Genomic DNA, 11,374 nt, shown 5'->3' on the forward strand with positions numbered 1-11,374 from the left:
GAGATCATGACCTAAGCGAAAGTCGGACGCTTAACCGACTAAGCCACCCAGGCGCCCCTGTTTATTTTTGAGACAGAGAGACAGAGCATGAGTGGGGGAGGGGCAGAGAGAGAGGAAGACACAGAATCTGAAACAGGCTCCAGGCTCTGAGCTGTCAGCACAGAGCCTGATGCGGGGCTTGAACACATCAACCATGAGATCTGACCTGAGCCGAAGTCGGACACCTAACCAGCTGAGCCACCCAGGCACCCCAGTTTTATTTATTTTTTAATATTTATTTATTTTTGAGAGAGCAAGAGAGAGACAGAGCACGAGCAGAGGAGGGGCAGAGAAAGAAGAAGATACAGAATCGCAAGCAGGCGCCAGGCTCTGAGCTGTCAGCACAGAGCCCGATGCGGGCCTTGAACCCACGAACCATGAGATCATGACCTGAGCCGAAGTCGGACACTTAACCCACTGAGCCACCAGGTGCCCCGGTCCCTAAGTTTTAGATGAGACAAGTATAGCCCAGCCTCCTCCCCCAAACTTTCCATTTAATCATGTCTTTATGTCTACACAAGACTCCTGGATTCTGATGTTATCAGGGGGTTGTGATCTCCTTTTGAGCCCTGGTGCTCACGTTGTCCCCTATTTGGCCAGTCCTTCCACCCGCTCTCATCATTCGTCGAGCATTTCCTTATTTTCTTGCCCCCGGAAAAGATGTTCCAGGTTCAGCTTTCATCTGCACTGTCCCCTCTCCCCTGGAATCGGCCAGGCTCCCCAAAGAGCAGGCGGGGGGGGGGGGGGGGGGGGGCTGACCTCTCACCTCTGAATGACCCCCTCGGACTCGGATTTCAATGCGGCTGGCCCCGTCCAATGGCAGAGGGGATGCTCTAGCGGTTGCCATGGAGACTTGGGGCCGCAGAGGAAGGAGGCGGTGACGTCACTGCGGGAGCAAGTGCCCGTGGCCACATCCTTGTCGTAGCCGGGCCCCAGGGCGCCAGAGCAGCCACGCGGCCTTCTGCCCCCCCTGCCCCCCACGACACCCCCGTGGAGCAGCCCCAGGGACACCCGCCCTCCACATCCGCTGAGACTGACAGGCCCAGGAGACCTTGGGAGATCACCCCCAAGGCAGGGGCGGACCATCGCCCGGACCGGCTGGCGGACGCCGCCTCCACTTCCCTCTGCGGGTCCCTGGGAGCCCCCCAGAGCCTTCGCCAGGCGGAGGCTGCCAGGAGGCCGGACGCGGGGGCCCCGTGGGCAGGGCCCGGGGCATCGTCGACCGCGGGGGACAGCCCGGGCCCCTCGCGGCCTGTCTCCCGCTCAGCCTCCGCGAAGGGAGTGCGGACCCTGGAGCGCCTCGCGGACCCCCGAGGCAGCTCGGGGGGGGGGGGGGCCCAGCGGGCCTACCGCTGCCTCCGGGGGCTGGGCCAGATGCTGTCCGGGGCGAAGGACATCGCGCTGCTAGAGCACGGGTGCCGGGCTCTGGAGGTGGACAGCTGCAGGTCCCTGATGATCCTGGGCATCCGGGAAGACTGCAACCACGACGAGTTCGAAGGCATCATACGGGCCCCCCTGAAGCCTCTGGGCAAGTTCGAGGTGGCTGGGAAGGCCTTTCTGGAAGAAGAGCGGTCCAAGGCAGCCATCATCAGGCTGGCGGAGGACATCAATTACGCCGTCATCCCCAGGGAGATCAAGGCCAAGGGCGGCGTGTGGAGAGTGGTCTACATGCCCCGGAGGCAGGACATTGAATTCCTGACCAAGCTGAACCTCTTCCTGAACAGCGAGGGCAGGACCGTGGAGGATGTGGCCCGGGTCCTGAGGCAGGAATTGTGTCCCACAGTGACGGGCCCCAGAGAGCCACCTGCCAGAAAGTGCGGTGCGCCGGGATCCGGGGCGAAGCCGGGGGGGCTGGGGCCGCCGCCGTGCGGATGCAGGGCCGCCTCTGGACGCCACGGAGAAGCCCGGCAAGGCTGGGGATGAGAAGAGAGGTAAGAAGAAGCATAAGAAGAACCGGCGGCGGCACCATGCGCCTGACAAGCTGTGAGGTGACGTGGGGAGGGCGTGGGAGGGTGGGGTGAGAGTGGAGGGGGCAGCAGAGTGAGGTGGGTGTCGCCTGAGGGGGTGTGGGTCCTGACTGGGGAGCCTCGGAATTAGTCTGGGGAATTTGCGTGAATGTGGATAATACAAAGGATGGGGAAGATCACTCAAATGTGGGGGTGGCTGCAAGTAAGAACGCGTGTCACCTGAGTGAGCACGGGGGACATCTGACTGGGGAGGGTGAGGACCTCTATTCTTTTTTTTTTTATATGTTCTTTTTTTTAATTTTTTTTTAATGTTTTTTTATTTATTTCTAGGAGAGAGAGAGAGAGACAGAGTGAGCAAGGGAGGGTCAGAGAGAGAGGGAGTCACAGACTGAAACAGGCTCCAGGCTCTGAGCTGGCAGTCAGCACAGAGCCCGACGCGGGGCTCGAACCCACGAACCGTGAGATCATAAACTGAGTGAAAGTCGGACGCTTAACCGACTAAGCCACCCAGGCGCCCCTAGGAGGACCTCTATTCTTATGCGATTAACTAGTGCGTTACATCTGAGTGATGCGGTCAATGTTCGGTTGAGCGTGGCTCATTCATCCATTCATTCATTCTACAGATATTTGCTGCACACCTACTATGTCCCAGGCGCTGTTCTAGAGGCTGGGAGCAGGGAGCAGACCCCACACAGACCACTGCCTTCAAGGTGCTCATAGAGACTGGGGAGCATTTGAGTTACCGGGGTGCATCTGAAGGGGTGTGGGTACCATTTGAGTAGATGCAGGTAATCTGGTTGAGCATGGACCACTCATTCGCTCAACAGATGTTTTCTAGCACCCAAGGTGTATGCCGGGCACCGTTCCAGGCACCGGGCTTACAGCAGGGAACAAACACCCCACCCTTGGCCTGGGGACACTCAGAATTAAGTATCTGGGTAGGTGCGGGGAACACCTGAGTTACCTGACTCTATGAGCAAGGGTGGTAGCATTTGAATATGTGGGTGGCATCTGAGTATGAACATAATATATGAGGAGTTGTGGCCAACATCTAAGTATGGGAATAACACCTGGGTATGTGCGTGTGTCCTTTGAGTGGCAAGGGTAACTTCTGGGTGAAGAGGGGTCTCAGAGACCCTCAAACCACGTCTAACGACCTGGAGACCCCAAGGAAGGAGTTGCGAGGTCACAGTCCCAGTCGAGAAGCACACTGGACTGTTTCCATGGAGAACGCGGGCTGCCCACCCCTCCTCCCTCCCTGGGAGAGCAGGTGTTTGCAGGAAACGGAAGAAGAGAAACAGGGTCTGGGATTCCAAGGATTCCCAGGAGGTCTCTTGCCAGAATTGAGGAAAAGCCAAGAAGGAGGAACATGTCAGAGAGATCCCTGCTCTGGAGAAAGGCCGCTATCTCCTTCCCCACCATCATCGCCACCCTGTGACCACCCCCCCAACCCAAGAGGGGAACAGCCCCTTTTGCTAAGCATGTGTTGCCAGGAAGAGGCACAGAACCTTCTCGCTTTGAGCACTGCTGGAAATCCTGCCATTGCAAAGCCTAGACCGGTTTTGGTTTCTCAGGGGTTTTGTTTGGTTTTGGGTTTTTGGTTGGTTTTGTCGATTTTTTTTGTGTTTTTTTGTGTTTTTTTTTTCTTTTTGTCTTTTAAAAGGATGTACCTTGAATGTACCTCTGGCACAAACTTGTCCAGTGTGGGGCACCCTGTTTTGCATGTGGCAAGTAGAAACCATACCTGACCAAGGGAGGGGCCTGTTTTTCACACCTGAGGAGCTCAGTGCTCCGGCGCTTGACTTTCAAAAGCTGTGGCTGAGATCTGTACTTGCTCGGTGTCCCTTACAGGGATGGTCAGACGGGGGACTTTTCTGCTCTGATTGGTACCTGGGGTTGGGAAATGGGTCTCTCCAGATTCAAATCCAGAAGCTCTGACTTGCACAGAGGGGGCGCTCCCCTCTACAGAGCAAAAGGCAAAGACTTCCGGGAAATAGTCCAAAAGGAGGTAAATAATTAAAGAGGTCACCTTCAAAAGTTACCGATTAACAACATTAACTTTGAGTCCCCTGTGAGGGGGAAGAAAACAACAACAACAAAATTAATCTGGTGACATCCAAATGTCCGTGGGTAGACAGAGCTCAGGGACGTCTGACCCTGTGAAGCTGCAAACTTCCATTGGCTTAGGAATTGGCAAAGGTTAGAGTTGAATTTCTTTTTTTTAATTAAAGCAATTTACACACACACACACACACACACACACAGAGGCTCAGATTCTTACCCACTGAACTGTAATAGTGGAGCCAGACCCCCAAGGTCTTTCTGGGGTGAGCATTACTCGTGTCTGTGAATTCCAGCCTCCAACCTCTGTTCTCATTTCTATGAGGCTATATATCCTCTGTGGCCCCTTTAGCAGAGCCAAAGGTGGAAATTCTCTCTCTACCCACCCCTTCACCTTGGCGGCCAAGGTGCGGGGTGAAGGACCCACCCTCAGGCGGTCAGAAATTCTTCTCAGGTCCTTGCATTCCCAGCAAGTGTCAAGACCAAAGGGATTTTTAGAATTCACTTGCATTGACAACCTAAAACCCGAAAGACTGATTTCTGTAAACTCTCCAAGCTGACTGTGTGCCATCGACATCTCTTTTGTGTGTGTGTGTAAAGGTTTTCCTGCCATCCCCATGTATATATTTAAATTTTTTTTTAATGTTTTATTTATTTCTAGGAGAGAGAGAGAGAGGGAGACAGCGTGAGCAGGGCAGGGTCAGAGAGAGAGGGAGTCACAGACTGAAACAGGCTCCAGGCTCAGAGCTGGCAGTCAGCACAGAGCCCGACGCGGGGCTAGAACCCACGAACCGCGAGATCATGACCTAAGCGAAAGTCGGACGCTTAACCGACTAAGCCACCCAGGCGCCCCTATAAAGGTTTTCCTGCCATCCCCATGTATATATTTAATCTTCTTGCCAAGTGCATCCATGGTCTAGAAGTTTGTAGTTTTCTATTGATCTTTTTCACCCTTGTGAGTTTCCAGCCATGCCCAGTGTATTGTACGACCGTGTTCACTGTTTCCTCGGAGTCCGAACCTGAAGAAATGCTACAAACGGACCTCAGGCACATTTGTCTGTTGCATGCCATTCTCCCATTAAGGCACAATCATTGTAGCGTCACAAGGGACAGCGTGACCTTTCTTATCGTCTTATTGCATGTCAAGACTGTTCTTTGTGCTTATTGTGAGTTTCAGGCGTTTCCTCTCTAACATACGTTATTTGTGATCCGCCACGTGAGTGGTTGTTCAGTGCTGCCCCCAAACCAAACCTACCGCTTCTCAAGGTTTTCTGGAAGAGTTTCCGGAGCGATGGAAACAGTTGGGCAAAACTGTTACCATTTGAAGCCAGTTATCTGTGAATCAAGGCATGCCTGGCACACCACGAATCCTGAGTGAAAATTCCCAAGGGAATTGGACAGGCTGGCGGAGAGAAGCCCGCGGCTGGCTTTTGTAAACCCCCATTTTCAAAAGTGGGTTCAGTTAAAACTCTTCATTGTTCTCTGTGGTTCATGCTCTACTGTACAAATATGAACTTATAAAATAAACATATGCTATTGCACCACAGTATGCTCTTTGATATGTTGGGAGAATTCATGGTAGATCTAATTTGGGAAAAAAACCTAGCTGCCAAAACACCACTTGGGTATTTTTTTTTTTAAGTTTATTTATTTTGAGAGAAAGAGAGAGTGCGTGGGTAGCGGCAGAGCGAGAGTTAGAGAGAACGAACCCTAAGCAGGCTCTGCACTGTTGAGACAGAGCCCGACACAAGGCTCGATCTCACAACTGTGAGATAGATCATGACCTGAGCCAAAAATCAAGGGTCAAACACTTAACTGAGTGAGCCAGTCACATGCCCTTAAAAAAGCATTTTGAGGGGCGCCTGGGTGGCTTACTCGGTTAAGTGTCCGACTTTCGCTTAGGTCATGATCTCGCGGTTCGTGGGTTCGGGCCCTGCGTCGGGCTCTGTGCTGACTGCAGCTCAGAGGCTGGAGCCTATTTCAGAGTCTGTATCTCCCTCTCTCTCTGACCCTCCCCTGCTCACGCTGTCTCTCTCTCTCTCCTAGAAATAAATAAAAACCTTAAAAAATTTTTTAAAAAAAAAGCATTTTGAAAACCACTTCCATGGCTGGCCTCAACTTCCCTAGGGTGTATTGTCTTTTAAAGGGATGTCAGTCCCATCTCATGGCCAATAGAACACAAAACACACAATGTTCTTCTATCCCAGAGGCTCCCAGTGGCTGAGGGAAAAGGTGAAGTGGTTTACTTGGAATAGGAACAAGAGCTATTCTGTGTTCCAGGCACTGTGCCCAGTGTTCAGTACTCCTTAATTCGTTGTATCTTCCCAACCCCCAAGGCATGGCATTATAGATGCCCAGCCCCATATCCAAAACCCTTGGGCCAGATGTACTTCAGAATTCAGAGAGTTTGGGATTTCAGAAAGGTGATCCACCGTCTATAGCTTATATTCTGTAATTCACCCTGGGGACAGGTTTGGGCACTTCCCCTAATCAAGCCGATTAGTAATCTGCAGGGAAAGGTAGGATTTTGACATTAATGGAAATAATTTTTTTTTAATGTTTTATTTATTTTTGAGAGAGAGAGAGACAGTGTGAGCAGGGGAGGGTCAGAGAGAGAGGGAGACACAGAATCTGAAGCAGGCTCCAGGCTCTAAGCTAGCTGTCAGCACAGAGCACGACGCGAGGCTCAAACCCAAGAACGTGAGATCATGACCTGAGCCGAAGTCGGACGCTTAACCGACTGAGCCACCCAGGGGCCCCTAATGGAAATAAATCAAGACTGTAAATAGCCTCATGTCCGACTAGCTCTTGTCTCTAAATGCTTTCCTCGTTCTTATGGGGAGAGGGGTGATGCAGAGCCCTCGGAGTTTGGATTTCAGGAGAGGAGATTAGTGATGAAGAGTTGTACTACTCACTCTATGGGTAAGGAAAATGAGGCTCAGAAAGGTTAAGTGACCTGCCTAAAACCACACGGGAAAGCTCAAGAAGGACTGAAGCCCAGGTCTTCCTGTGGACAGTCTGTGCTCCTGATGACGCAGGGCTGGGTCCCTCCGCGGCTCCTCCCACAGTGCTCGCTCAGGGCCAGGGATCCTGAAGGAGGGCTCCAAACCTCTGAGACGCCAACCTATATCTGATTCCCAAGGGACTGGCGCTGGCGACTCTCCACCCCACCGGTTCTGTGCTCCTGCGCCCTGGGAGGCTGACCTCCGTGCACTGCATTACCCAAGCTCCCTTGCCCATGACTTCCGGTGGCGATCAGCCAATGGGAGGCAGCCGCAGAGTCAGGGGGCGGGAGGAGAGAGAGAGGTCGGGATGTTTCTTCCCTGCTCTCTCTCGCTGCTGGACTGTCTCTGTTTTCTGACAAGTGCCCTATCCTTTTACGGTGATAAATCTGTGTGGTCACACCTCTGCTTATGCTCCTCCTTGGCTTCCATCCCCCTTCAGAAAGAAGTTCAACATCTTCATAACCCGCAGACCCCGCCCGCCTCAGCACTCCATCTGACGCACTGGCCACCCCCAGACACGCTCCTGTGCACCTCGGAACTTTTGCCCATGTTGTTGCTTCTGCCTGGGACTCTCCTATGGGACTCCCACTGACTCTTACCCCTCAGGCCTCTTTTTCCAGGAAGCCTTCCAGGCCACCCCCAGGATCAATTGTTCCCCCTGTTTTATCTCCTTATAGCTCCCCTGTATTTTTCTGGCTTGGCATGTGTCTCAATGGTGATTAGTTTATTTGTATAGATCTGTTCAATGCCAGTCTTCCTTGTAACATTATGAGCTCCCAGAAGGCAGAGCTAGGTCTATCTCATTGCCCGCTATATCCTCTGGGCCCAGCACTGTGTCTGGCACATAGTAGGTACTCAAGAAATGCAGATACAGGTGTGGCTGTTTTAATATAGGTTGTATTTTTATTCAGAAATGGTAAAGCCAAGAGATAAGGAGATGGCTGTCATTGAAAAGATAGTTTGTTAGGGGCTCCTGGGTGGCTCAGTCCATTAAGCATCTGACTTTGGCTCGGGTCATGATCTCATGGTTTCTGAGTTTGAACCTTGCCTTGGGCTCTATGCTAACAGCTCAGAACCTGGAGCCTGCTTTGAGTTCTGTGTCTCCCTCTCTCTCTGCCCTTCCCTCACTGTGCTCTGTCTCTCTCTGTCTCAAAAATAAATAAATGTTGGGGCGCCTGGGTGGCTTAGTCGATTAAGCATCCGACTTTAGCTCAGGTCATGATCTCGCAGCTTGTGGGTTCGAGCCCCGCATCGGGCTCTGTGCTGACGGCCAGCTCAGAGCCTGGATCCTGTTTCGGATTCTGTGTCTCCCTCTCTCTCTGACCCTCCCCTGCTCACGCTGTCTCTCTCCCTCTCTCAGAAATAAATAAAACATTAAAAAAAATTTTTAATGTTTAAAAAAATATGTTGAGCACCTGTTAGCACTGTTCCAGGTTCTGAGAATTCAGCAGTGAACAAACTAGAAAGACACCGCACCTCTCATGGGGCACATATTCTAATAGTGTGAGACAACAAATAAGAAAATACTAGGAAGTGGTAAGTACTGTGATAAAAAATAATTCAGAATGATGTGAATCCCCCTCCCCAGGGGTAAATTCTAAAATTAAACATATAAGCATTTTTTTTCTGGAAAAATACAGAGGTATTTCACTGTGGTTACTTTGTGGGGTGCAGGGGGGGTGGGAAGGCTGGAGGCTGGGAGAGAGAGACTTGTTTTTCATTTTATACCTTTCTGTAACTACTTCATTTTCTCTTTCTTTCTTTCTTTCTTTCTTTCTTTCTTTCTTTCTTTCTTTCTTTCTAAAGGTTACTTATTTGTTTTTGAGAGAGAGAGAGGGAGGGAGGGATGATAATAGGAGAGGAACAGAGAGGGAGAGAGAGAGAGAGAGAGAAAATCCCAAGCAGGTTCTGCACTGTCAGCACAGAGCCCAGTGCGGGGATCGATCCAATGAATCATGAAATCATGACCTGAGCCAAAATCAAGAGTCAGACACTCAACCAACTGAGCCACCCAGGTGCCCCTCTGTAACTTCATTTTCTTAATGCATCTGTGTCATTTAAATATTATTCCTTAAAGTGGCAACCAAGTGTCAGGGAGAGAGATTTGGGCCATGTTTCGCTTCCCCCATTCTTTTTGAATTTTCCATTTCTTTTAAACAAGTATCAATGTGGGAGCTCTAATTATCCGTTTCTTTGTTTCTTCGGCGGTGGCTGAAGAAGGCTCTCTGCTGCCAGAGACCTGGTGATCTAACATACCCACAGTGGAACTGCTCAGGGTTGACAACTTAAAAAAAATTTTTTTAAATGTTTATTTATTTTTGAGAGAGAGAAACAGACAGAATCCGAGCGGGGGAGGGGCAGAGAAAGAGAGAGGGAGACACAGAATCCAAAGCAGGCTCCAGGCTCTGAGCTGTCAGCACAGAGCCCAAAGTGGTGCTTGAACACGCTAACAGTGAGATCATGACCTGAGCCGAAGTTGGATGCTTAACGGACTGAGCCACCCGGGCGCCCTAGGGTTGGTATTTTTGTAAGAATGTTGGCCATTTGCGGATTTCATTTCTAGGATAACCCTCCCCTCGCCCCACGCCCCCTCCACGCAAACTTTTCACCAATTACAGAAACCAAATGCCTCAGGTGCGAGGTCATTCTGCTTAGAAGTCTTGACTTTTCGGACTAGGATTCTGAAACCAGTATTTCTCAGACGGGGAACCTAGGGCTTCTTCGTTTCAGGTGGCTTTTCCGGGAAGCCGATTGGGGGATCGGGCCTGGAGAAAGGGGAAGCAGCCTAGAAAAGGCGCTGCCCCGCCCCCGGCCCTCCCCTCCCAGGACCGAGGGGCGAAGCAGAGCGCGTCTCCTCGTTGCCATGGAGACCGCAGCCGAGGCTCCAAGCCGTGCACCAGGGAGGGGCGGGGCGGGGCGAGGCCGGGCGGGGGCTGCGCGCGCAGGCTGGGATGGAGCTCGTGTGAGGGAGAAAATCCAGCAAAGCCCTAAAGACCTTGCTCTGCAAAGGCAGCTACGCGAATGAGCCAATAAATTGTGCAAAGGCCTCGCGGAGATCTTCACCAACCCCCACCCGTCAAGCATCTTCCCTCCCTCCCCTTCCCTCTTTCTCTACACATCTTCCTGGTTCCTTCAAGAATTAAATACAATCCCACGTCGTGAGTTAAATAAAATCACGTGTATTCATGGGGCGCTTGGGTGGCTCAGTCGGTTAGGCAGCCGACTCTTGATGTCCGCTCAGATCATGATTTCACGGTTTGTGGATTCGAACCCCACACTGGGGCCTGTGCTCACAGCTCCGAGTCTGCTTTGGATCCTCTGTCTCCTTCTCTCTGCCCCTCCCCCACTTTCTCTCTCTCTCTCTGTCTCTCTCAAAAAAAAAAAGAAATGTTAAAAAAATTTTAATTACATGTGTTCATTTTTATACTTTGTATTTAAGTCATTTCACAGGGTTTTATTATTTTTTTACTGTTGCTGACATGTTTCTTTTTAAACGGATTGCATGTTTCATTATACTTGGTTTACTTTGTAACCCAGTGAATGCATTCTTTTTTCTTAATTTTTGTAATCTTTATTTTCAAGAGAGATACAGAGTGTGAATGGGGGAGGGGCAGAGAGAGCAGGAGACACAGAATCTGAAGCCGGCTCCAGGCTCTGAGCTGTCAGCACAGAGCCTGACACGGGGCTCAATCTCACCAACCAGAAGATTATGACCTGAGCCAAAGTCGGATCTTAACCAACTGAGTCATCCAGGTGTCCCAGTGAATGCAATTCCATGCACCGAAAAGCTTTATCTTGAAAAGGGACCCATAGCACTTAGAAAAGGACCAAGGATTCCTGAGATAGAGGACCCTGGAGAGGGTAGACACCACTCCTATATTTGGCAGGGGGAGGGGAGTGTAGAATGGCCTCTCAAAAAGAAAGAAAGAAAGAAAGAAAGAAAGAAAGAAAGAAAGAAAGAAAGAAAGAAAGAAAGAAAGAAAGAAAGAAAGAAAGTGACCCTTGAGCAGAGGGAGATTGCCAAGAGAAGGTGGGGCCATAACATCCTGGGCATTGGGAACAGCAAGTGCAAAGGCCCTGGGGTAGAACTGAGGCTGGTGTCTTTGATGAACAGCAAAGAGGCAGGGGTGGCTGGAGTGGATGGGGTCAGTGAGGAGGAGAGGAAGAGAAAAGTGGAGGAGGTGTGGGCTGTGGTAGGGCTTTGTGGATGGTGGTGAGGGCTTTGATTTTACTCTGAGTAAGATGGAGCATTTTTGAAAGAATAGACACAACTCTGCCTTAAGTTTTTAACAGACTCCTCCA

At 51.0% G+C, this 11,374-nt stretch overlaps 1 protein-coding gene across 1 annotated transcript; it reads left to right on the forward strand.

The window, feature by feature from the left end:
- Window positions 1-1,373: 1,373 nt before the first annotated feature.
- Window positions 1,374-3,615, forward strand: PNMA8C (PNMA family member 8C). Its single transcript, XM_039248326.1, is given in 3 exon segments — window positions 1,374-1,884; window positions 1,886-2,027; window positions 2,630-3,615. Coding segments are annotated over 2 exon segments (612 nt in total). The 5' UTR covers window positions 1,374-1,413; the 3' UTR covers window position 2,027; window positions 2,630-3,615.
- Window positions 3,616-11,374: the final 7,759 nt, after the last annotated feature.

This window comes from Hyaena hyaena, unplaced genomic scaffold (assembly GCF_003009895.1).
Source record: "Hyaena hyaena isolate Hyena2069 unplaced genomic scaffold, ASM300989v1 scaffold_9, whole genome shotgun sequence".
NCBI lineage: Eukaryota > Metazoa > Chordata > Mammalia > Carnivora > Hyaenidae > Hyaena > Hyaena hyaena.